Raw genomic sequence first — 27,882 nt, 5'->3', positions numbered from 1 at the left:
GGGGTCCCTGCCTTCTGGGCTGTTCCTGGGTTGAAGTCACAATGGCATCTGGTGCCCTGACAATGGCTCTACTCTACATAGGTCTCTGTGGCCTGCTGGGACACTCCGGCTGGGGGTGTGAGGCCTGCAAGACTAGAGGGCGCTCTGGCCCAGTATCTGCTGGTCCAGCCAGGACCTCTCTCTACTGGAACCATACGACCTTGGGACACAAACTTTTCCTCCACAATTGTAGCACTTACAATGTTATACTTGTGTCCAAGAAATATAACCCAACAAATATTTGGTAAACACTAACTCCCCAGTTTTTACCTTCTAAAGGGTTTCTTTTGACTTCTGAATATAAATGGCTTCCAAGAGGCTATATAACTAATGTCATCAAGAGAGTGTTCACAGCTGGGAGGCCTGCAAATCAGGTGAGCAATCTCATCCGCTGAGGTTTCATAGTCTGATAAAAGAGCAATAACCCTAAGCACCAGATCCCTCATTAATGAGCTGATGGAGAATATTCAGGGATGTCTTTTCTTAAAGACGAACACAGAATTCATACGGAAAGAATGATCATGAAAATTATTCTAGTATTAGGGGCCTATATTAAAACAAACCACTAAAAATGAAGCAGATTTCACATTTTAGTAACCTACTTTTATGCCAGAAAAGTCACCATTTAAAGACAAACTGCAAGAGAAAATAACTTTCCCTAGCCTCCAAACCTCTCAACCTCCCTCTGTGTACATAACCCAGAGACATACAACCCAACCCTCCATCTTCTCTGTGATATAACCAAATTTTAAACAATGGCTTTTCATCCCTGAGATGATATACAGCTTCATGCCAACTGGTCTTTCATTCCTTCAGTTGAGACCTATTTTTGAGCACCTCCTATGTGTTAAAGGTGCCGGGTTCCATCTGCAAGGCAAACGAAGATCCCTGCCCTCTAGAGCTTTCATTCTGGTGTGGAAGACAGATAGCAAACCACCACCAAGAATGAGGAGGGAAACTGCTTTCTGTCAAAGGTGACAGGTGTCACGGAAGAAGATGAAGTGGAATCAGGGTGTGGGCTGGAGGAGGGAGGTACACGGCCCTGACCAAAAGGAAAACAAGGCTTGAACTAACTGAAGAAAAACAAGACGAGTGATTCACAGACGCTTCCAGAGTACCTTGAAATCTGAGAAAAAGCTAAAGAACCAGGACTTGGAAGGACAGGATGAAGCGGACCAACTGCTGGATTCCTGCTGGCGTCTCTTGTCTCAGCACCTCTACCGTGGCTTCAGTGATGGACAGCACAGATGGCCTTCCTCCAGGAACACTGCCATGGGCCGCACAGACCTGCGCCTAGTGGTGGTTCCATGGCCCAGAGTGGCCTTCTTCACAGCTCTAGCCAGAAAAGTCCGCAAGGAAGACTCCGGCCTGATCCACTCACACTCCCATCATGGAGACCATCACCTGGCACTGCCGGGTCCCTCGCTGACTGGTGGCCCGTGCAGAAGGCCTGCTCCAGGGGAAGAGGACAGGAGCATAACGGGCAAACAGGGTGATAGCCCCAAAGAAACTAAGTCTAGGGCTAACTTTCCCAGCCCAGGGGCCAATCAGGCCACCACCAGTCTCAGTCTAGGCTGTATGCTCACCCTGAGGAGTGTGCAGAACAGGAGGGGTCTGCTGACGATGCTGGGCCACATGTGGGTAGCTAACTGCTTGCAGGCCATGGCAAAGAGCCTCAGAGGCTGGGCAAAAGGTGGCATGGATTCAGAAGAGCCTGAGATCCAGTTAGGGCTCAGGCTGGTGGAGAACTGGAATGCAGACCCTGGATGGAGGCAAGATGAGCCCCGAGGGCAGGGCAGCCATGGCCTGAGGGAAACCAGACCCCAGCTCCCAGTGATGCTGGGCTGCGCAGGGCTGCTTCCATGGCTCATGGGCCCAAGGCCACAGCTGAGGGGCACTGGGAGAGGCAGGATTATGATCACAGAAATTCCAAAGAAAACTAAGATCTGGTTCTTACCAAAAAAAACCCTTAGGTCTAGTTGGAGATAACTGGCATTTGTGAAACAAAAGAACATGAAAATGTTAAATTGTCTCCAAGTAAAACGGAAACCAAAGGAACACGAGCACACTGTGGGCTAGGGCCACAGCCGAAGGCTCCCACGAGGCAGGACCTGGGCTGAGCCTTCGAAGACGGGCAGGAGCAGCAAACACGGACAGATGAGCGGGAGTCAAAGTTGTGGGGTTTTTTAATAGGCCATTTTACGTATGCATGCCTCATACAAATCAGGTCATGTTTACACAGTTTGGGGAAGCTACTTTCTCTGGGCAACGATCTACTACAACTATCTTCCCATGTGGTTTTACTATACTTCTACAGCTGACACTTGAAATGTTTTATTTTTTTATTGTGGTAAAACTTACCTGTTAACCATTTTCAAGGGTACAGGTCCGTGGTGCTAAGTCCATTCACACACTCTTGTGCCACCATCCCCACTGTCCGTCTGTCTTCAGGATTCTGTTCATCTTGTAAATCTGACAGTGTGTTCCCGTGAATCATTCCCCTGCCCTGGCGCCCAGCATTCTACTTTTGGTTTCTGAGCGTGACTGTTTTGCATACCTCCTATGAGTGGACTCTTGCAGAATCGGTCTGGGACCGGCTTAGCTCACTCAGCATCATGTCCCCAAGCTTCAACCACGTTGCCGCAGGGGTCAGGGTGTCCTTCTGTTCTGTGGCCGAGCAAGGTCCCACTGTGCATACCCCACCTCTCCTCTGTCCATTCAGCCAATGGGCATTTTGGTTGCCTCCGTATCTCGGCTCTCGTAAGTCACGCTGCCATGAATATGGATGTACAATAGCTCTTCAAGATCCTGTTTTTAGTTCTTTTCAGTAAATACCCAGGAGTGGGAGAAGACCTCTAATTTTTGCTACAAGTCTCTCAGGCAGCAGTTTGGACAGAGAGCCGCTCTGAAACCCCAGCCGTCCCCGTGTGTCCCACGCAGCACCCAGCAAGGATCAGGGCTATGTCCTGCTGTCGTGTTCTCCCAGCTTGAAGAACTCCCTTTCTGGCAAAGAAGGTCTGCTAGCAATAAAATGCCTCAGTCTTTGTTTATCCAGCTTGTGGCTCACCTCCACTTTTGAAGAATAGTTTAGCTGGACACAGAATTCTTGCTATAGTCTTAACTCTCAGAACTTTGACAGATCATCCCCCTGCATTAGGACCACTGTTTCTGAAGAGCAGAGAGCTGTTCATCTTGTTGTGGATTCCTTGCTGATTTCGAGATGTTTTCTTTGTCTCAAATATGAGCAGTTCGACTGTGATACGTCTAGATGTAAATCTGTGTTTACCCCGGTTGGAGTGCACTGTACTTCTCGGATGTATAGACTGTTCTTCATCAACGTGAGGAAGTTTTCAGACATTTCTTCAAATAGTTTTTTCTTTTTCTTTCTCTCCCGTATTTCCTTTAGGGACTCTGCACATACTGGTATGCTCCACAGTGTCCCACAGGCCTCTGAGCTTCCAGCACTTTTTTCACTCTTTTCTGTTTCTATCCCTCAGACCAGATGGTCTCTGTTGGTCCAGCCTGCAGTTTGCTGATGCTTTCCACCACCAGCTCAAACCTGCTATGGAACCTGCTAGTAATAGCCTGTTCATTTCTACTTTTCTATTTTCTTCCTTGTACTGTATTTGGGTTGTTTCAACTTTTTAAAAAATCTTTATGGTAGATGTTCAGCTCATTAATTTTCTGCCTTCCTCCTTAAACTAATAAAATTTCTACTAAATACTTAGATGCATTTCACCATTTGATATGTAATATCTTTATTGTTCAGTTCAAAATATCTAATTTCTATTATGATTTCTTCTTTTACTTATGGGTTACTTAATTTCTAGATGTGGGATTCTTTTTTTTTTTTTTTTTTAAAGATTTTATTTATTTATTCATGAGAGACAGAGAGAGAGGCAGAGGGAGAAGCAGGCTCCCAAGGAGCAGGAAGCCCGATGCGGGACTCGATCCCAGGACCCTGAGATCATGACCTGAGCCGAAGGCAGACGCTTAACCATCTGAGCCACCCAGGCGCCCTAGATGTGGGATTCTACTAATTTTTTGGTCACTAATTTCCAGCTTCACTGTACTGCGGTCAAAGAAGATATTCCACATGATTCTGATCATCTGAAATTTGTTGAGACCTGCTTTATAACCCAAAACTCTATAGTTTTTTCTTCTATTTTGAGACTATATTAGGAAGTGCATATATATAAATTCACAATTGTTATATCCTTCTGATGAACTGATAAGAATCTGCCTGGTATGTTTTCCTTTTACTCTCAGGCTTTATGTAGTCTCAAGTCCTAGCTGGAATCACTATAAACATAAATTTTGTCAATGACTGTCTCGAACACAGTCTGACATTACTATGTTTTTTTGTTTTTTGTTTTGTTTTGTTTTAAAGATTTATTTATTTATTTTGAGAGAGCGAGAATGAGAGAGAGCACATGAGAGGGGGGAGGGTCAGAGGGAGAAGCAGACTCCCCGCTGAGCAGGGAGCCCGATGCGGGACTCGATCCCGGGACTCCAGGATCATGACCTGAGCCGAAGGCAGTCGCTTAACCAACTGAGCCACCCAGGCGCCCCTGACATTACTATGTTTTAAGTGGGTCATGGGGCCCATTTACAGTTCCTGTAACTGCACGCACACCTGAGCTGGTCACTTCTCTTATCCTATTGTTTTTTGTTTTCTCTCTCTCACCACCTTTTGAATTACTTTTCAACATTCCAGTTTAGCCTGTATTCATGTTACTTACGGGTGTACGTTCTGCTTCTATTATCTACACATTAACCTGCACCCGAGCCATCGAAGTCTGGAGTCAGCCGTTCCTGCTGCCCCCGCCCCCGCCCTCCGCCACCCCTGGGCAGGACCACATTCATAAAGCAGAGACCTGCCTCGCTCCACCCAGTGCCCTGCTGCTGTCCTGCTCCTGGTGTTCTAACCCCATTGCTTTGGTTTTCTGTTTCCTTCATACGGTCCATGTTACTTAGACTTACCCACACATTTGCTTCTCCCTCTGGCCCTCACACTCCCTCTCGCATACTTGCCATCTGAGACCACACTCTTCCTGACGTACACCCTGGGTAGGGCTATAGAGACAGTCTCAGGTCCATCTCACCCCTGCTGTGAAGAATATCTGTGGGGGGAGGACCCATGCACACTCAGGTCAGCAGCTACTCTGTCCGAGCATAAGATGGGACATCGTTACCATGGGGGGTCCACTAGCATCCAAAGTGCCACCCCCTGAAGCCACATCTTTGCTGTCCACCTGCCCCTAAGACCATCTCTATCCTTAAGATTCTGTGGTTTTCATTACAATGTGTCCAAGGAGAGAGCTCTTTTCATTCATCCCGCTTACAAGCAGGTGGACTTCCCACATTAAGTAAACAAGTTTGGCAAACTTCTCAACCATTCTCTCTTCAAATGTGGTTTCTAGGGGCGCCTGGGTGGCTCAGGTGGTTAAGCGTCTGCCTTCAGCTCAGGTCATGATCCCAGGGTCCTGGGATCGAGCCCCGCATCAGGCTCCCTGCTCAGCAGGAAGCCTGTTTCTCCCTCTCCCGCTCCCCCTGCTTGTGCGCTTTCTCTCTCTGTCAAATAAATAAATAAAATCTTTAAAAACAAACAAACAAACAAACAAAAAAAACAAATGTGGTTTCCACCTGCTGTCCTCCCAGAACTTCGGCTGGTCATGGGTTACATTCTTCATCTCCACTCCACACCCTATCTGCTCCTATTTTCCATCTCTCTCTGTGCTCCGTTCTTGATAATTTCTACAGATGTCCGTATCAATTTAATTATCTCTTCAACTATGTATAATCTGCTGTTAAATTGTCTAATAAATTTATAATTCTAATCATTACACTGTTTATCTCCAAAAATATTATTTGGCCCTTTTTCAGATCTGCCTGGTCATTTCTATAATCTCTTACTCTTTACTCATATAGTAATCCCTTCCTTTATTTCTTGAAACATATTAAACATACTTATTTTATACTGATCCAATAATTCTTATATCTGAAAACTTCTGCAAGTCTATATTATTTGTTATTTCACTAGTGATGTTTTCCATGTTTTTTGTGATTTTTAATATGTGAGCTCAGGTTCTTAAAACGTTAGCTGTAACAATTTTTTAAGGACTCAGTTCAAGTCAAAGAATTCTCCACAGAAGACTGTTCTCTAAATGAGGACCACCCAAGAGGTCTGAATTAAGGCTTCAAAGCTGCATGAACACCAACCTAGGGTGGTAAAGGTGCAGAAGAGATCTTCCTCCACTATACCCAGTACCAAAGGTCAAACAGACAACTGTTAGTTCACAACCTCCTAGGAGTTTACTGGGTGTAACCTGAGATCAGCCCCTGAAGATGGAGGGCAAGGAAAGACCACAGAAAAAGGCTGGTCACTCCAGGACGGCCACTGGCAGGTTTAATAAGCAAAGGGAACGTATACACAAGGCTTGTCTCAGCCAGCCACAAGACCTGTGGGTCCCCACACTCACCCACCAGAATAAAAAACTTAAAAATAGGGGCACCTGGGTGGCTCAGTCGTTAAGCATCTGCCTTCAGCTCAGGTCATGATCCCAGGGTCCTGGGATCGAGCCCCGCATCGGGCTCCCTGCTCGGCGGGAATCCTGCTTCTCCCTCTCCCACTCCCCCTGCTTGTGTTCCCTCTCTCACTGTGTCTCTCTGTCAAATAAATAAATAAAATCTTAAAAAAAAAAACACTTAAAAATAGAGCTACCCTACAATCCAGCAATTGCACTACTAGCTATTTACCCAAAGAATACAAAAACACTAATTCAGAGGGATACACGCACCCTGATGTATTTTATAGCAGCATTATCAACAATAGCCAAAATATGGAAACAGCCCAAGTGTGCATCCACTGATGAATGGATAAAGATGTGGTATATGTATATACACAATGGACTATTACTCAGCCATAAAAAAGAAAGAAATCTTGCCATTTGCAACAACATGGATGGAGCTAGAGAGTATTATGCTAAGTGAAATAAGTCAGTCTCAGAAAAAGACAAATACCATATGATTTCACTCATATGTGGAATTTAAGAAACAAACAAGCAAAGACAAAAAAAAAGAGAGACTCTTAACTACAGAGAACACACTGATGGTCAGCAGAGGGGAGGAGGGTGGGGGATGGGTGAAAACGGGATGGGAATGAGGGAGTGCACCTGTCGTGATGAGCATCAGGTGTTGTATGGAAGTGCTGAACCACTTACCTTGTACCACCTGAAACTAATATAACACTGTGTTAACTGACTAGACTTTAAATAAAACTCTAAAAAATTAAAAAATAAATACATAAAAACACTTCCATCTTCAAAAAAAGAAAGTTTACATAGAGGCCACAAGTGGGGTTCAGTCATATATACCATCAAAATGGTCTCAACACCACATCTCTATCTCAAGGCTATGTCCTTGGGACAGCTTGTGTGAGCAGGGAAGACAAGCAGCATGCACATTCCAAGGATGGGGTGGGGGGTGGTGAGAAGCCTCCAGTTGCCAAGGGCCAGCCAGCAGTCATGTCCTCTCGATGACCTCCCCTAAAAGCAATTTTCCTGCAGTCCCCAAGGGTTGGAGGAGTATCCTCAGTTTACCCCTGCAATGTTGGTAAATGCCTTTGGGAGTCCCTACGGGGCTACTCATCTGGGATGGGACTTGGTCTTTGTTTCCTGTCCCCACACTCTGTGAGGCCGTGGAAACTGAAGGTCATTTTGACAAATGTCCTCAAAGCAGGCATTAGCTCAGGTCTCTTAACTTCTCTGGCGTCCCACTTCCACTTGGCTTATGGGCTTTGGATACAATTACCATTTTTCTAGCTCAGAAGGGCAAATTTTTACATTTTTTTTACATCTCACTCAGCATTTTGACTGTTTTCAGTAAGGAGAGTTGGTCTGGGATCCATTCCATCATACCCTTGGCTTCCAATTCATGCCCTACAAAGATGGACAGTAGGGAGATCTGGAGGAAGCTGCTGGAGTTGTGTAAAGGAAAGATGAGGGAGGCTCAAAACCAGCTGGGAGTGGGAAATGGTGGTCAGATTCTGGACAGATTTTCAAAGTGGAGCCATCAAGATTTCCTAACAGATTGGATGTGGGTGTGAAAGGAAAAGGAGATGAGATTCACTGTAAGGTTTTTAAAGGCCTGAGAAATCGAAATAGAGTGGTCATGGGAAGGCCATGACAAGAGGTCAGCTTGGGGAAGATTAGGAATGGAGTCTGAACACACTGAGTCTCAGTGTGCATTAGATGTCCACGTGGAGCCATCTGGATGCCTGCTAGGGGTCGTGCACATGGAAACGTCTGAATGTCTATCAGATACCATGTGTGGAGATAGCAAGTAGATAGCTGGAGATGTGAGTATGGAGTTCAGGACAGAGGCCTGGTAGGACTATCAATGTCTCACATTGCTTAGACAAACTGAGTAACTATGAGGTGGGAGGCAAAAGCCTTCCTATCCAACACTGTCAGCATGGTAGGAAATACAGAGCTAAAAAGTTAGAAGTGTGATCAAAATACTAGTTTGCCTTAGCATTTACATAACATGTGGTCATCATCCCAAGACACCCTGTCCTCGTCAGCCATTCGCTGGCGTTCTATGCTAGTTCTGCAGCCTAAGAGGAATGTTAAGAATGTGGAGAAAGCCTGGGGAAAAGCCAGCCACATAGCTGAACAAAGGGAAGGAAAATGAAATCAACAAACGTTAAAGGAAATGAAGTTATTAAGTCAGGGATGATTAACAGCAACTGGTCCTGTACTCTGGATCCAAGAAGTCCAGGTACTTGATAGCAACTTGCCACCTTTAGGTCAAAGGAAATAAAAGAAAATGAGCTTTCACTGCAGCATGAAAGATTTAGATGAGGCATAAAAAGGGAAAGTGACAACTATTTAACACCGACTGTGAGGTGTTGGCCCAGGCAGATTGCATGTTAATATACACTAAGACCCTTGAGGTAGAAATCTTCATTTTGCAGATCAGAAAAGTGGGATTCTAAAAGGGTAGGTGAATTCCCAAGTAGAAAATCTGCAATTTTAATCTGAGTCAAATGCGTCCAAAGTCGATCTGCTTTAAAATACATCCAGTCCCCCAACTGAGAACTGATAAAAGTAGGACCCCATTATTGAGAGAAGTAATTAAATCTTTTTTCCTAGATCTTCTAAAAACTAGAGATCTTTATTTCTCTAGTATATTTCATAAAGCAGATCTACCTAAAAGCAAAGGGGTACAAGAAGCCAGTTTTCAAATTCTCTCCTAGCTCTAAGCAGTTACAAGAGTCTAAAATTCTGAAAACAATCACACCACCACTGTCGAGCACCAAAAAACACACCTTACTTTTCAGGAGGCTATTTTTGTTCCTATTTTCCTATTATATAAGAAAATATATATTCACTCTCCTAAAATATGCACCAAATTCCATAACACATTTCAGTTTTTAAGCTGAAGTAATTCCATACAGAATTCAGAGGTCAAACATCCTGGGCTTACTAGACCTTGTCTTTGTTTGACTGTGATAACAACTCTAAAGATATCAGGCAAAATAACCTTGCAAAAGATTTATTAGGGTTTGGGCTGTGCTCACCGTGTCAAAACAACAAGCAACTGTCTTCATGGACAAGGAAGCCCGATGCCACAGTGGGGAAAAATGGCATTAAGGCAACTTTACCACGGTCCCCTACTGTGCGTGACCCAGGGTTTAAGCAGGAACCACCACCCTGGTCAAAGAGCACCATCTCTGGGGAGAGTCAGGAACTGACACTCTTGGGCTACTTGGATCTAGAGGGCTGTACAAAACAAAGTGAGACTCATGACTACTTTCACTCAGCCGTGGACAATTTCTGGAGCACCAGAGCTAAAAGAGGCTCTAGAGAACATTTAGCCTAAGGCCCTGTTTTTTTTTGTTTTTTTTTTTTAAAGATTTTATTTATTTGCGAGAGAGAGAATGAGAGACAGAGAGCATGAGAGGGAGGAGGGTCAGAGGGAGAAGCAGACTCCCTGCCCAGCAGGGAGCCCGATGCGGGACTCGATCCCGGGACTCCAGGATCATGACCTGAGCCGAAGGCAGTCGCTTAACCAACTGAGCCACCCAGGCGCCCCTAAGGCCCTGTTTTGATGAGAAAGTAAACAGCTGGCAGAAGGTGCTGAAGGATCACTGGCTGCAAGCTAGCTTAAATAGAGAGAGGCACAGGGATTCAGGACACCCATCTCCAAGGCCAAGCCAAGCCGACCCAGTGGCAGGCAAAGGCAGGAAGTCACCCAGGACTAAGGCTTCATGTCTGAGGTGCTTCCTGCAAAGCAGCAGTCCAACAGGGTGGCCAAGAGATGGGGTCTGGAGCCCAACTCTCAGGGTTCCCACTCAGTGACTCTATAACCCGGGGCGAGTTACTTCGCCCCTATGTGCTCCAGCTGCCTAATCTATAAAAGAAAAATTATAATATTTACCTTATCATGGTATTGAGAGAAATCAATCTGTAACTATATGTAAAGCACTTAAAACAGTGACTGGCACTCAAGAAGGATCAGGTACTCTCATCTAATTAGCCTCTCCCTCTCACCACCCCATCCCTTCCCACAGGCACAGTGTCCATCGTGTGCCCATGACAACCAGCCTGGATTATCTCATAGGTCAGGCCCATGACCCAGCTTTGATCCCATGGGTCCCTTAGTCCACATTCTCAAGAGAAGAAAAGCTGTTTGGTGAAGCATCCAGCCCTGGTGGGTAGGGGTTATCATGCAATGCGGGTCTGACCCTATCTGCCAGCTAAGAGGTCAGCAGCCTATAGTTTCACAGGCGCTGGCAGAGAGGCACCAGCCTCCGGAGTCCAAGACCAAGAACTGCACTACTCACCAGCAACGGCCACATCCACACTTGTGCCAGTCCAGTGAGACCCAATTCCACAGGGCCACGCACAAGCCGGGGGTTGCATGACACAAGAGGAACCCCAGATCTTTCACAATGGGTAGTAAGCCTACCTGACCTCTGCCCTAGAGGGAAGCATTATCCTTGCTGCATGCTTGTACACAAACCCACCCTTTGCTCACTATACAAGCATCCTTGCAAAGACAGCCGGGAACAAAGGAGGTCAGTTCCTCTGCTCTTAAGACGTAAAGAAACATGACAGACCCCTGTCTCCCAATAATATCTAAATAAACAGACATATATACCGTGTTCATGGATTGAAAGATCCAATATTGCTAAAATGTCAATTCTCCCCAAATGAAATGTCAATACAACACAATCCCAATAAAAATCTCAACAGGATTTTTTTTTGGTAGAAAGTGACAAGCTGATTCTCAATTTATCTGGAAATGAAAAGAACTTAGAAATAGCCAAAACAACTTTGAAAAAATTAGATTAACAGTACCTGACTTTAAGATTTATTATGCAGTATAAGGGGCGCCTGGGTGGCTCAGTCGTTAAGCGTCTGCCTTCGACTAGGGTCGTGATCCCGGGGTCCTGGGATCGAGCCCCGCATCGGGCTCCCTGCTCCTTGGGAAGCCTGCTTCTCCCTCTCCCACTCCCCCTGCTTGCGTTCCCTCTCTCACTGTCTCTCTCTCTGTCAAAAAAATAAATAAAATCTTTAAAAAAAAAAAAAAAAGATTTATTATGCAGTATGGTATTGGCATAATGATACAAAAATGGATCCATGGAACAGAAGAGCGAGCCCAAAACCACACCCTCACATACACTGTCATGATTTTCAACAGAGATGCAGAGGCCATCCAGCGGAGAAAAGAGCCTTCACAACAAACAGCATCACACCAACCAGGCAGCCTTACGTAACACAAGAACTGGGACTCCCGCCTCTTGCCGCATGCCAATAGTAGTCCAAAATGGATCAGAGACCTGAATGTAAGATGCAGAATTATAGAACTATTAAAGGAAAACAAATTTAAAATATTTGTGAACTTGAGTTTGGCAAAGATTTCTACCCCAAAAGCACAATTCATAAAAGAAAAAGAATAAGTTAAACTTCATCAAAATTAAGACCCTGGGGTTCCTGGGGGCGGAGTTCGGTTAAGTGTCCAACTCAATTTCGGCTCAGGTCGTGATCTCAGAATCATGAGATTGAGTCCCATGTCCACGTCAGGCTCTGCGCCCAGTGGGGAGTCTGCTTGGGATTCTCTCTCCCTCTGCCCCTCCCCCTGCTCTCACTCTCACTCTCTCACTCTAAAATAATATATAAATAAATTTTTATTAAAAAAAATTAAGACGGCGCCTGGGTGGCTCAGTCCGTTAAGCGACTGCCTTCGGCTCAGGTCATGATCCTGGAGTCCCGGGATCGAGTCCCGCATCGGGCTCCCTGCTCAATGGGGGGTCTACTTCTTCCTCTGACCCTCTTCCCTCTCATGCTCTCTCTCAAATAAATAAATAAAATCTTTAAAAAAAAAAAAAATTAAGAACCTCCAACTTTCTTTGAAGATGCCCTTAAGAAAATGAAAAGACAAGCCAGAGGCCAGGAGAAAATATTTGCATTTGTATCCAATATTTGGATTTGTGTCCAGAATACACAAAGAATTCTCGATACTCAATTAAAACAACCCAATTTTTTTAAATGGGTGAAAGATATGAAAAGATACCTTATCAGAGAAGATACACGGACAGGAAATGAGCACATGAAAAGATGCTCAGCATTATTAGTCATAACAAAAATGCAAATTAAGGCCACAGCAAGGTAGCACTATGACCCTGTTGGAGTGTCTAAAGTTAAATAGAAAGACCATACAAGCACCAATGAGGATGCCCAGCAGCTGAACACTGACGAGCTGCCCCGGGGGTGTGCAAAATGGTAGCATACACTTACCACACACCCAAACATTCCACTCCCAGGTATTTACCCAAGAGAAGTGAGAGCATACATCCATGCAAAGACATACTAGAATGTTTATAGCAGCTTCATGTATAATAGCCAAAACCTGGAGACAACCCAAAGGTCTATCAACACCTGAATAAATAAAGCAATTGTGGTATACCCACAGCATAGAACACTACTTAGCAATAAAAAGCAGTCAACTATTAGTCCACAATAATAACATGGATGGATCTCAAAATAGTCACGTTGAATGAGAGAAGCTAGGCAAACAGAATACAAGATATATGATGTCAGGTATATAAACCCGTGGAAAATGAAAACAATTTATAGTGCAGAAAGGGGGTGAATTTGGGAAAAGGGGAGCAGAGGGGTGGGAGGGAGGGACCACCAAGGAGCACAGGTACCTCCTGGAGGTGATGCCCACCTTCACTCTCTTTATTGCAGTGATGATTTTACAGGTACATATTTACATTAAAACTTATCAATCGTTTGCCTTAAATGTGTGCAGTTTATTGTGTAGCAATTATAACTGAAAAAAGCTGTTACAAAAAATAAGCATTCACCACCAAGTAGAATTGAAGCTCAAACAGAGATCTACCTAAATTATGCGGAAATAAGGAAAGTCCATATTTTGCACACCTAAGTGAAATATGAACCTGCTAAATACATAGCGTTAAAAGTTATGATGAACAAATTGGGAGAAAATTTTAGGTTAAATTCGTGGTCAGACATTGACCATAACATATTTCTTGGTATGTCTCCTGCGGCAAGGGAAACAAAAGCAAAAATGAACTAGTGGGACTTCATCAAGATAAAAAGCTTCTCAGGGTGTCTAGGTGGCTCAGTTGATTAAGCGTCTGATTCTTGATCTCTGCTCAGGTCTTGGTCTCAGGGTTGTGAGTTCAAGCTGCACGCTGGGCTCCATACTGAGCATGGAGCCTACTTAAAAAAAAGAGAGAGAAAAAAAAGCTTCTGCACAGCAAAAGAAACCATCAACAAAACTAAAAAGAAACCTACAGAATGGGAGAAGATATTTGCAAGTAACACATCTGATAAAGGGTAAGTATCCAAAATATATAAAGAACAGATATAACTCAACCCAAAACACAAATAATCCAGTTGAAAATGGGAAGACATCAACAGACATTTCTTCAAAGAATACATCCAAATGGCCAACAGACACATGAAAAGATGCTCAACATCACTCACCATCAGGGAAATGCAAATCAAACCTACAATGAGATATCACCCCACACCTGTCAGAATGGCTAAAATCAACAACACAAGCAATAATAAGTGTTGGCAAGGATGTGGAGAAAAAGGAACCCTCATGCACTGCTGGTGGGAATGCAAACTGTACAACTGCTCTAGAAAACAGTATGCAGGGTCCTCCAAAATTTAAAAATAGAACTACTCTACGATCCAGCAATTGCACTACTGGATATTTAACCAAAGGATATGAAATCGCTAATTTGAAAAGATATGTGCACTCCTATATTTATAGCAGCATTATCTACAATAGCCAAATTATGGAAACAGCCCAAGTGTCCATCGACTGATGAATGAATAAAGAAAATGCAGTATATATATAGATAGATGTATATATACATCTATCTATCTATATATATATATATATACACAGTGGAATATTACTCGACCATAAAATAGAATGAAATCTTACCATTTGCAACAACATGGATGGAGCTAGAGAGTATCATGCTAAGTGAAATAAGTTAGAGAAAGACAGTATCACATGATTTCATTCATATGTGGCATTTAAGAAACAAAACAAATAAGCAAATGGGGGAAAAAAGAGACAAACCAAGAAACAGACTCAACTATAGAGAACAAACTGATGGTCACCAGAGGGGAGGTAGGTAGGGGATGGGGGAAACAGGTGATGGGGAGTAAGAGGACACTTATCTTGATGAGCACTGAGTAATACAGAGAAGTGTTGAATCACTACATTATACATCTTAAACTAATATAGTACTGTATATTAACTACACTGAAATAAAAATTTTTTTAAATAAAATATAAATTAATTAAGTAATTAATTAGTGGTCAGAGAGAAAATGAAACAGTAGAGAGAGCTTTTATTTCAGAGAAAACAAAAACTCCACATACACATAACACATACGTAACTTCAGAGCTGTAATCTCAGATTTCTTTTTCCCCACATTCCTTCACCTGACATTCAGAGCCCTAGACAACACACAGCGCTGTTTTGTCCACAAAGGGACAGGTGAATGCCCTTTACCAGCTGCTTTATAACATAATCTTTCTTTGGGGGTGCCGGGGTGGCTCAGTCGGTTAAGCATCTGCCTTCAGCTCAGGTCATGATCCCAGGGTCCTGGGATCAAGTCCCGTATCAGGTTCCCTGCTCAGCGGGGAGTCTGCTTCTCCCTTTGCCCCTCCCCCTGCTTGTGTGCTCTCTCTCTCTCTCAAATAAATAAAAATCTTCAAAAACAATAAAAATAAAAATAAATGTTTAAAGATAATTTTTCTGTGTGTCACAGAATCATAACTACACTGAAAGCAGTACTTCAGAAGCAGAACTAGAAATAACCTAGCACACCACCGAGTTCTCTATAGTTTGAAATCTGTTTTTAAAGAATGCTAACACCTTAGGACAATCAATCCCAATATTTCTAATACTTTACACCTTCCTCTGGCCAGAGAGAAACAGGTGCACCCGCGGTACGAGAAGATTTACAGGGAAACCCTCTCCTCACCACTCAAAAGCCACCACAGCAGCGGGATGAATCCCGGGCTCTCGCTGATGTACTTCAAGCCTTTCAGGTTGATGCTCACGTTGTACAGGGACATCAGCAGTAACCTGAAATGGAAAGGAGACAGGTTGAGATGATGCCCCACGTGAAGTCTCACCCTAAATACTCCTGCTGGTGAACAGGGCTTCCCTACACTGCAGATGCCCCATTCTGCAGGCTGGGTGACAGGCACCATAGGCGGGACGTACGTGAAATAATACCGCTCCCTGGGATGTTACAGGAGAACTGGAAGCTCCGGCAAGGGGTCCACAGAAAACCACCTCGTAGAAGTGCACATAATCAAGGGACACAACTGCAGAGAGGGTCCCACAGGAAACCTCAAGACCAGATTTACCGAGACCACTCCTGCATTTACACACAGGCGGCCCTCGCTTCATAAGTATACTGTGCTCTAACAGTTCAATTCAGCTGCTTACAATTTAATCCTATCTTTTCATTCAATGAACATTATCCATGATGTCTGGGTAGCCGGCGCAGGCCATGTAAGTGTGTTTAATCCACAGCATCAGGGACAAAGAGCACCACAACCCCAACCATCTCTAACAAGCAACAAGACAGTATCCAGAGTTAAACAGGATCTTACAAGCTATCTTCTTTTTTTTTTTTTTTTTTTAGAGAGAGAGAGAGGCAGAGGGAGAAGCAGGCTCCCAAGGAGCAGGGAGCCCGATGCGGGACTTGATCCCAGGACCCTGAGATCATGACCTGAGCCGAAGGCAGTCGCTTAACCATCTGAGCCACCCAGGCGCCCAGGATCTTACAAGCTATCTTCTGAACTGACCACAACTTTACAGTAAGTTAGAGTCTAATGAAAACTGAAAAACTATCAGACAAGGTTTCTAACATAACTGTAGAATACAGAGATCCCCAAACTTCACAGTGCAAAGCAATTTTTTGAAAAAAGACTATACAAAGATTTTGCAAACCCCTGAAAGAATGGAAGAGCTTGCAAGAAGTGAAGGGAAAGCATTCCTGATCAAGAACTCGGTGAGAGCAAATTCAGGGAGACCTGCGCTAAAGAGGATAGATTCCTGAATCACACAGCTTCAGTGCAACAGAGTGGCTTCGTGCAGAGGGACAGAAGGAAAAGCCTCAGACCAACGCAAGACAGGGACTCAGGTCACAGACCCCCACACAAAGCTAGGGAAGAGTAAGCTTTCAAGCTTGGCATGAATCCATACTTTCTGTATGGCCTGAAAATCGACAAGCCATGTAATTTTAATACAAAGGAGAGCTGGGAGGGGCACCTGGGTGGCTCAGTCGGTTAAGGTCTGACGCTTGTTTTCAGCTCAGGTCATGATCTCAGGGTCGCGAGTTGAGCTCACACACTAGGCAGGGAACCTGCTTAAGATTCTCCCTCTTCCTCTGTTCCTCCCAACCTCTTTTTTTTTTTTTTTTTTAAAAAAAAAGGAGAGGTGGGATAGGAGCTCCTCCAGCTGCCTGGCCAAAGTAAACATCCTCTTGAAGGAAGGACCCTCAATCTGATCTTCAAAGAATTCCCACAAACACAGTACTAACAAATGGGAGTTCATAACAAAAATCACAAAATCATGAAAACCAAGACCCATAATCAACAGCACAAAAAACCAATGAGAACCAAAATTTAAAAAAAGAATGCTCAGATACTAGAAGTATCATAGAATAGAAAATGGGTATGTTTAGTAGGTACAAATAACATAAAAAGAAATTCAAAACACCATCAAGGAGCTACTGAGTATTATAAATGTCTAGCCAATTCAAAGGAGAACCTAGAACTTATAAAAAATGAAACTGTAACAATCATACAATGAAAGTTTGGGGAAACTGACACAGGGGCAGGAGGTAAGGACAGGTACCAAACAGAGCAGGAGCAGAGCACAGGTGTGGGAAGGAGGAAGCCCAGACAGGAGGGACTACAGCTGGGGCCACAGCCGGGATACCACACCTCTGCAAGGCAGCCACGAAGAGGCCCCGTGGACAGTGGCAGCTGAAAAACCAAGGATGGGGCACAGATTCTGTTGATCACCTCAGGGTAGCCAGGGTTTTTTTTGTTTTGTTTTTTTTTAAAGATTTTATTTATTAATTTGACAGAGAGAGAGAGAGCGAGAGCAGAAACACAAGCAGGGGGAGTGGGAGAGGGAGAAGCAGGCTTCCCGAAGAGCAGGGAGCCCGATGTGGGACTCGATCCCAGGACCCTGGGATCATGACCTGAGTCGAAGGCAGACGCTTAACGACTGAGCCACCCAGGCGCCCCAGGGTAGCCAGGGTTTAAGAGTCCGGTAAAGCTAACTACCTGCTAGGACAAACACTCAATCTCTTCAGGAAAAGGTAACAGAATCCACAGTCAATGAAGATCTGCAACATCCAGTGTAGGACCGAACAGTTAACCAGCGGAGCCCCCTGGGGTGCAGAGAGTAAAGCACTTGCTTTGGGGGCAAATCTTAAGGGGCGCCAAAATATTCAGTAGCCAGATTCTTTTAAATGTATTGTAAAGCAAATTTTTAAAAAATCAAAAGTACTGCAAAAATTCCATAATAAGCACTTGATCAAAATTTTAAATAAAGATGGGATCAGTAACAGTGTCATGCCAAGACACATTGGAGCCTGAGGCAAAAAAAATCAATAAGTGGTTCAGTCCACTAACAAGGGTCTGATTAAATAAACTGTGGTATATGCATACATGCATGCCACAGAAAGTGCTTGTTAGGAGTTTTCTGTTGAAATAGCTGGTTTCTTTTTTTTTTTTTTTTTTTTTTTAAGATTTTTACTTATTTATTTGACAGAGAGACAGCGAGAGAGGGAACACAAGCAGGGGGAGTGGGAGAGGGAGAAGCAGGGTTCCCGCCGAGCAGAGAGCCCGATGCGGGGCTCGATCCCAGGACCCCGGGACCACAACCTGAGTCGAAGGCAGACGCTTAATGACTGAGCCACCCAGGCGCCCCGAAATAGCTGGTTTCTAAGTGCCACAGCTTATTCAGGACCTGGGACACGGTAAGCACTCAGTTTAAATATGGAAAGTGAACCAATCCCCAGCGACTGAAAGCCTCAGCATGCAGAGACAGTCTTTCTCTCCCTATTTTGATGGGCATTTTCAAAGTAAGGCAATGCTACCAGGTTCAAGAAGACAACACTAGACTAGCACCCTCCAGAGCGGTGATGCCCACTTCTCAGACTATGATCCTCAGCCTCCTCACAGGCCACAAAATGAACCAAACTTGTCAATCCTTTCCTGTTTTCCTGACAATTTTTACACATATCCAAAATCTATTCACTAGTAATCTATTTCATGAGTTATTAAGAGCAGTTCAAAGGTCGTATTCATGAGGAAAATTCAGCCCTTTAACTACAGCTTTCTGAGGCCTCCAATCCAGGATTCTAAGAGAGAAGTTCTTACTTCTGGTCACCAACTCAGGGAGGTGGGGTCCTTAAAATGCAATGTGCTGTCCACACAGCTTCGTGCTACAAGAGCAGGGCTGAGTCACTGCTGCAGAGACCGGATGGCCCCCAGAGCCTGAAACAGTCTCTATCTGGCCCTTTACAGAAAAGGTTTGCAACCCCTGACTTCAAAAATGAAAATAAAGTTAGCTAATCTTCAAAACTTAAAAGGTGAAATTAACATTTGAGTGATAACTGGAATACGGGGCAAATTCCAGGAAATACATCCAGTTGAAATTCTTCACTGATTGCCACTCAACTTTAAGGGGGCAAAAATGACTCACAAAATTGATAAATGTCTTTAAAATTCATATTTGGTCAAAGTCAGCCATCATTAAGAAGCTAGAATGGAACAAAGGTCATTGCAGTGACCGCAGAACCACCCAAGACCGCGTGTCATTGCCAGGCCACATCTCACAGAAGACCAGAGATGGCTCCAAGGTCGCAGAGGACTTAGCAAACAGCAAACCCAGAAAACTTTCTATTTCTTATTCAAGTGCTTTCTGTTCCAAGATTTCTATCCTAACCACAAATATTTTGTAAATAATTTATCAAGTTTCCAATTGCAAAGTCAAGAGAAACTGCACAGTCAATCCACTTTTCTGGCACAGAGGTATTAAAAGTAAATGTCATTTCCCAAACTACCATAGTACTAGGAGTCAGACTTTTTCTTCCAATGACCAAAAAGGTAGGCAAATTCTGCTTCCTCCCATGAAGCTAAGCAGAAGATTTGTTATGAACGGATTTACGGGCTCCAAAAGGCAACTTGCCAGGCTCTATGACCTTGAGAATTGCAGATACGTCCAACATTGACAATGAAAGGACAGAAAGCAAGGCTAACATAAAGATTCCAGCAAACCTGAAATGCTACAGAAGCAACACAAGAAACTCTCTTTCAAGGAAAAGGACACTGTCTTCACCTAGCTATAGCAGGCCTGGGGCTGAATGGATTGGCCTGGTGAGAAGTCAGAATGCTGTCCTGATGCTCTGACCAACAAGGCTGAGTCATGCTACTGAACTCTTGTATTCATCTTGAAAGAAATTACAACTGGAAGCAACAAAGAACAAACACACCTGGTACTTCAAAACAAGCTATGAAAATAAACAAAGAGGTATAATTGTGATGTCTACCCTCCAGAAACAAAAGCCACCAACCGGTCATCTAGATGAAAATATGAAGTAGCAAAATTACCACCATCAAGTAACGCTAAGGAACAATGAGCAATAAAATTCTTACAAAAGACTGCATATGTTATTTGAGAGAGAAGCAAATAGAGCAATACAACCAGACATTTCAGACCAAATGATGGACAGAACCTGGCAGTTAGAGGCCTACCAATTTTTTAAAAGATTTATTTGAGAGAGAGAAAGAGCGAGCACATGCGCAGGGGCAGAGGGAGAGGAACAGAGAATCCCAAGCAGACTACATGCTAAGCATGGAGCCCAACGTGGGGCTCAATCCCAAGACCCTGAGATCATGACCTGAACTGAAATCAGGAGTCAGACGCTTAACAGACTGACCCACACAGGCACCCCTTTTTTTGAAATTTAATTGAGCATTTACTATGGGCCAACTATAGGAGCAAGTGCCTGTCCTATTAAATTTTGTTTTTATTTAAATTCGTTAACGTACAGTGTAATATTAGTTTCAGGTGTACGATATAGGGATTCAACGTTTCTGTACATCACCCGGTTCTCATCAGGACAAGTGCCCCCCTGACTCCCCATCCCCTTATTTCCCCATCCCCCTGCCCACCTCCCCTCCAGTCACCATCAGTGTGTTCTCTAGAGTTGAATCTGTTTCTTGGTTTGCCTCTTTTTTTTGTCCCTTTGATCATTCGTCTTCTTATATTCCACATGAGTGGGATCATATGGTATTTGTCTTTCTCGGACTTATTTCACTTAGTATAATTCTCTGTAGTTCAATCCATGTCGTTGCAAATGGCAAGATGTCATTCTTTTGATGACTAAATAATATTCCACTGTGTATACACCACCTCTTCTTTATCCATTCATTCATCAGTGGATGCACACTTGGGCTGTTTCCATAGTTTGGCTATTGTAGATAATGTTGCTATAAACATCAGGATGTACATATCCCTTTGAATTAGTGTTTTTGTATTCTTTGGGTAAATACCTAGTAGTGCAATTGCTAGATCGTAAGTTAGTTCTATTTTTAACTTTTTGAGGACCCTCCATACTGTTCTCCAGAGTGGCTGCCCCAGTTTGCAGTCCCACCAACAGTACACAAGAGCTGGGGCATCTGGGTGGCTCAATTGGTTAAGCATCTACCTTCGGCTCAGGTCATGATCCCAGGGTCCTAGGACTGAGCCCCACATCTCAGCTCCCTGCTCAGTGGGAGTCTGCTTGTCCCTCTCCCTCCGCCCCTCCCCCACTTGTGCTCTCTCAAATAAATAAAATCTTAAAAAAAAAAGTGCATGAGGGTTCCCCTTTCTCCACACCCTCGCCAACACCTGTTTGTGTTATTGATTTTAGCCATGATCACAGGTAGGAGGTGATATCACATTGTAGTTTTGATTTGCATTTCCCTGATGATGAGTGATGTTGAGCATCTTTTCATGTTTGTTGGCATTCTGTATATCTTCTTTGGAGAAATGTCTATCCATGTCTTCTGCCCATTTTTTAAATTAGATTATTTGTTTTTTGGGTGTTGAGTTGTATCTGTTCTTTATATATTTTGGATACTAACCCTTTGTCAGATATGTCATTTGCAAATATCTTCTCCCATTCTGTAAGTTGCTTTTTAGTTTTGTTAATTGTTTCCTTTGCTGTGAGAAAGCTTTTGATGAAGTCCCCATAGTTTATTTTTGCTTTTGTTTCCATTGCCTCAGGAGACATATCTAGAAAAAAGTTGCTACAGCCATGTCAGAGACCTGTTTTCCTCTGGGATTTTTATGATTTGGAGTCTCACATTTAGGTTTCTCATCCATTTTTTTTTTTTTTTTAATTTATTTGAGAATGAGAGACAGAGAGCACGAGAGGGAAGAGGGCAGAGGGAGAAGCAGACTCCCCGCTGAGCAGGGAGCCCGATGCGGGACTCAATCCCAGGACTCCAGGATCACGACCTGAGCCGAAGGCAGTCGCTTAACCGACTGAGCCACCCAGGCGCCCTCTCATCCATTCTTAATTTCTTTCTGTGTATGGTGTAAGAAAGTGGACCAGTTTCATTCTTTTGCATATTGCTGTCCAGTGTTCCCATTTGTTAGAGACTGTCTTTTTTTTCCATTGGATATTCTTTCCTGCTCTTTCGAAGATTTTAACTGACCATACAGCTGTGAATTCACTTCTGGGCTCTCTATTCTGTTCCACGATTTATGTGTCTGTTTTTGTGCCAGTACCATACTGTGTTGATCACTACAGCTTTGTGATGTAACTTTGAAATCTGGAATTGTGATGCCTCCAGCTTTGCTTTTCTTTTTCAAGGGGGCTCTGGCTGTTTGGGGTCTTCTGTGGTTCCATAAAGGTCTTAGGATTGTTTGGTTGTTTTTTTGTTTTTAAAGAAATACAGTAATTAACTTCAGAACCTGCTTGCTTTAGATTCTGTGGCTCCCCTCATCAAGTCAGAACTTAAAAATCAGTGTATGTAACCCTAACCAAATAGGTGTATTTTTTATCTACTATGTTACAGTAAAGGCCCACAAAAAGATATAACGAACAACACAATACCCACCTCCGTGGTTAAGAAAGAAAATCTTATCATCATAGTCAAATCCCCTTTGTGAACTATGTCTGAACACAGACACTTCAGGGAGGTGCGAGCTAACACCTCCGTCTGTCTGCACTTCTAGATGCTTTCACAGCACATGTGCACAGCCCGGCAACTCCATCACCCATGTGTGTATCAGTGGCAGCATACCTTACGTAATCTTCCACACCGGGGGGAGATCTGTGTCTACACTGACTTGTATAGTAATAACGTATTTTCCCTGATGCATCCCAACATTAACTGATCACAATCTATTTACCTATTCTACATGGTAACTTCCCAGCACATGCTATGACGTTTCTGCACAAGCGTCCTAGTATTTATAGCTAAAACTTTTTCTGGAGTATATATCAAAAGGGGATTACCTGTCCTTGGCATGAGCATATTAACCTCAACAGATGCTGCCCACTGGCCTCCATCTCCCTCCCACCAGCAGAGTGGACAGGTGTAATCTTTCTCTGGCCTCACATCTCTCCAAAGCTCATAACTGTTAGATACTGATTTTTTTTCCAGTGAAATAGAATGGAAAGTTTTTCATTATGGTTATAATTTGCATTACAACTGAATTCAAGAATCTTTTCCATACTTATGAAGCTTGCCAGTGATTCCTTTGTGAACCGCCTCATTATCTCTTTTGCCCATATGTGTATTAGATTATTTGCCTTTTTCTTAACGAAAAGGCCAAATATGGATTTTTCATTTAAAAAAAATTTTTTTTTTAAGATTTTATTTATTTATTTGACAGAGAGAGAGAGACAGCAAGAGCAGGAACACAAGCAGGGGGAGCGGGAGAGGGAGAAGAAGGCTTCCCGCCGAGCAGGGAGCCCAATGTGGGACTCGATCCCAGGACCCTGGGATCATGACCTGAGCCTAAGGCAGGCGCTTAACGACTGAGCCACTCAGGCGACTTTGGATTTTTCATTTTTTAAAAAATGTACATAAAATGATCAAACTAGATAGCTTGAAACCCTAAAAATACCGTTCAGAAGAATCAAGGTTATATTCAAACCACCACCCATCAATTTACAGCTTCGTACTAGACCAATTCACTGGGTGTTAAACATTTTGTGGCTGAAAGCTTTACCGCCTGAAAAAGAATAATACAGAGTAGTTCCCAAACCCCGAACGTTAAGAGACATTTCAGAAGCTTGGAGATGATCTGTGTTAATATCTGGAAATGCTGCTGACTCTGAGGAATTTGAACATAATCTAAGATTTGTCCTCAAAATGTCCTTCCCTCTTCAAAATATTTAACAATTAACCAACATCCTAGAAATATAACTGTCCTTAATAACAACTTTCTTACTACCTAGAATTAATAAAGCTTTGATCGGAAATGACTAAGAAAACCCAATCATGTTTGGAGACTTATTTTCAACTGGTATTAAGCTGTTCCTTATGTGAAGGTTTCAGGCCACCCAAATGCATGGTAACACTCTGTATGACTTTTTTTTTTTTTTTTTTAAGATTTTATTTATTTATTTGACAGAGAGAGAGACAGCGAGAGAGGGAACACAAGCAGGGGGGGTGGGAGAGGGAGAAGCAGGCTTCCTGCTGAGCAGGGAGCCCGATGCGGGGCTCGATCCCAGGACCCTGGAATCATGACCTGAGCCGAAGGCAGGCGCTTAACGACTGAGCCACCCAGGCGCCCCACTCTGTATGACTTTTAACAACAAACAAGATATAAGCATAACCCAGAAAGTGAATGTCTGTATCTCACATGCTCATTTAGCATCATTTGCTGAGCACTTTCTGTGTATCAGGCCTTGGGGAAACAGAGCCGAAGCAGTCTATGTCATCCAGAAGTTTACAGTACATGGAAGAGAGAAAGGAGAGCACCCACTGAATGCACTTTTAGACTTCCCCCTCCAAGCTTAGTGTCCTCAGGGTAGTTCTAAGGCACTGCCACAAAGACATTTTGTGGAAATGGTTCTAGAATTATCTTTATAAAATACAGTCTGAGCTCTGACTATCCCAGACAAGTTCTCTCTTCTTTGGAAACTGGGATTCTGTGGGAAAAATCAGCCCGCTGGTCCTTATGATGGTGAATCATCACTCAAGGAGGCTCAGCTCTGCAAATATAGCTACAACCACTCAGAGCTAGCTACATCTGTTCAAAGATGTAATAATGCTAGCTCGGTTATAAAATATGACCTGGTTTCCCTGCAGAGCTCACAAGCTGGTTCTGCAGCAGAGGCCCTGGGAATTTCACCTGCAGGAGCTCTCACTGACTGAACCCTGCTGATGACCACTGGGAAGTCGTCGAGTGGAGGTATAAACCAACAAACAACTTCTTCAGGTAGCACAGCCAAGGACACCCCCACTCCAGGGGCATTTCTGTAACCTTCCAGCCCTATGTGCCTAGGCAAGAAACACCTTTGCAGAGTTGCTGTCCTCTCCGGCCTTTCCTGACCATATACACCAGATACTCCCTGGGCCCTGAACAGTGAAATGTGCCATATCAATAACTATGGTTGGTACAGAGTAAACACATTCCCTTCACAGAATGTGCATCTCATCCCCAAGTCTGGGAATGGTGTTATGCTGAGAACCAGGGGTCTTCATTCAGGAATGTGGATAAACCCTCCCTGGCAACCTCCAATAGCTCGCCCTGCCTGAGGTCTCCTCTCTCCAGCTGGGAAGCCACCTCCAACACTGGGCCTCCAACAAACCCATCTAATGACATCTCCAACAGGTCTGACCCTAACCAGCAGCTGGAACAAGATGCTGAAAAGCCTCCCATGGTCTGTTCGATAGGGTTGGTAAAATCATAGTGAAGGATAGGCAATGAGAAACAATTAATGAGAAAATCAAATACAAAAGAAATAGTGGGTACTCAGAAAGGCTGGGAGTTGACCTGATTCCTGAAATCCAGCTCTCCCACATAAAACAAAACTTGTGTTTGTCCAGCTCTTGAGTGTCAAGGACAAAGGCAGCACCAGTGTCATGTAGCAGCAGCGGGGAAAGACGAGCCACCACCAGGAGAGGCTCGGGTCCAAACCAGGTTCAGTGCCAGTACGACGCCCAGGGGCCCTCCGCAACCCCAAGATCAGCGTGCAACCCCAGATGCCGTGTGCACGCCTGGGTGACCTGTGGCTGGAGGTGGAGGACAAGAACGGATGCCAGTGGTGAGAGGGGAGCTGCTGACACAGCACGCCCTGACTGCTGGGGGAGAACGAGAAGTGCGTGGAGAAGAGGTGGACAGCGGCCTGCCGCCACCTGGTGGCACTGAGCCCCCCAGCCGTGGCGGACGGAGCCTGGTCTAGGCTGTGAGAGGCTGTGGTGAATGTGAGAACTGCCCACAGAGAGCGCAGCAGCCCTCGCTGGTGCGGCAGGAAGGGATCCCCTCGGAGGCCTGGAGGCCAAGGCTTGTGAGATACACCACTGCCGCAGACAGCAGGCCTGCCATCCAGCACAAAGCACCTCAAGAGGCCGAGCATCAGCGGGTGCGTCTGGCCCCCAGATATCAGAAGTTTCTAGATTTGGAGAATCTTCCCACAAAACAAGCAGATAAACCAGGGCAAGTGGGAAATTACACAGCCCAAAAGGACAGGACGCTGAAAGAACGCACTGAGGCCGAGTCACAAGAATGTCCCACTTGTTATTCTGTGGGTATGTGCCACCAAAGTGATGGCCCTGGGTCCCACAGTAGAATCAAGTCTATTCCAAGGCCACTGGCCCACAGGGACTTCAAGAGGAAGCAAAAGGAACAGGGCACCCCGAGCCACCCTTGATCCTGGGAAATGTGTCTTTCATGTCATGTCATGGTAAACCCAAGGCCACCCAAACTCGAGCAGAGCGGGCAGATGGGCCCTATGAAGCTTGTCACAGCACAATGGGAGGAAAAGGGCTGAAGAGGAGCCAGGAGAGAGGGGGAATTTGAAAATGCTGAAGCAAGAGATGACAACTAACTGAGCAAAACCCCAGAGGGCAGCTAATCAAAACCAGAGGTGGCAGTGGGTGCCTGGGTGGCTCAGTTGGTTGGGCGACTGCCTTCGGCCCGCATCGGGGTCCCTGCTCAGCGGGGAGTCTGCTTCTCCCTCTGACCCTCCCCCCTCTCATGTGCTCTCTCTCTCATTCTCTCTCTCAAATAAATAAATAAAATCTTTAAAAAAAAAAAAAAAAAGAGGTGGCAGGACCACTCACCCAAGAGCCCCAGAAGGCCACAGATTCATCTGACATGTGAGAGAAAGTGAGGGTGGGTGAGTATCTTTGAGGCAGCGTCGTGAGGAAGTTCACACCCACACCCCCATTCTCCCTGGGGAGCAGGAACGAAAGCCTCTGCTGGGAGCCCGTCTGCAGAGGACTAGGGAACAGCAAAGTGGCCAAGGTCACAGAGTCTGAAGTCTGACCTAGCCACTGTGAAGACAAGAGTGGAGACTGATGAGGACACAGAGAGGAGTCCGACAGGAGCTTCGGGCCAGGAGAGGGTGACATGGTGTGGCTGCACTGGGAACCTTCTTGTCCAGCATCACTGGGCAGCCCAGGCTGCAGGAAAGGAGGCTAATGGCTGGTCCAAGGCTGGAGCGTCGGGAAGCGGTGGCGAGGGACCTGAGGCTGCTGACGTGTATGCTCCATAATGGGATCCCGGTGTGCTAGATGCAAGGGGAAGCTGGGGAAGGTGGCAGGGTGGTCGGGAGGGAAGAGGAGTGGTGAGCAGCAGGCGCTCTCAGCAGGGCTAGGGGAGTGATGAGCAAAGGAGAAGGAACAGAGACAGTACAGACCTAAGCGCTGCAGTGGGGTCTGCCATTTCAGAGGCTGAACAAAGGCCAGAGTGTGGCCACAGGACTGGATTATTCGCAGTGTAGAGCACCATCTCTGGAGCTGAGAAAGGCAAGCAACCCTGACATCAGAGTATTGAAAGAATCATCCACAAACATGATCACGTCATTCAAAACAGCAGGGAATGGTGGACAGAGGAAGCCATAATCCCAGTGCTTGCTGAGTGGACAAAGAGAAGCAATGGTGGACGGGGAGATCCTGGCTGCTTGAAATCTGAAGAAGGAAAAGGTTTTATATGAAGTGGAAAAGAAATGGCTTTTTTTAAATGGACTTTAAAAATGAAAGCCAGGGGCGCCTGGGTGGCTCAGCTGGTGAA

At 44.6% G+C, this 27,882-nt stretch overlaps 1 protein-coding gene across 3 annotated transcripts in view; it reads right to left on the bottom strand.

Annotated features, from left to right (window-relative positions):
* Window positions 1–27,882, bottom strand: part of HSF2BP (heat shock transcription factor 2 binding protein) — a 100,307-nt gene that overhangs the window by 23,455 nt on the left and 48,970 nt on the right. For 2 of the 3 annotated variants that reach the window (XM_064578243.1, XM_064578246.1), the window contains one exon: window positions 15,590–15,693. In XM_064578243.1, the coding sequence (XP_064434313.1) occupies window positions 15,590–15,693 (104 nt within the window). Of the gene's footprint in view, window positions 1–11,728; window positions 11,888–15,589; window positions 15,694–27,882 lie in introns of all 3 variants that reach the window. The other variant, XR_010407385.1, reaches the window with a different exon arrangement.

Source organism: Mirounga angustirostris, unplaced genomic scaffold, assembly GCF_029215605.1.
Source record: "Mirounga angustirostris isolate CCGP_5_RB_7025 unplaced genomic scaffold, mMirAng1.0.hap1 SCAF_1, whole genome shotgun sequence".
NCBI lineage: Eukaryota > Metazoa > Chordata > Mammalia > Carnivora > Phocidae > Mirounga > Mirounga angustirostris.
Note: the sequence above shows the minus strand (reverse complement) of the source record. Positions and strands in the feature narration are given on the sequence as shown.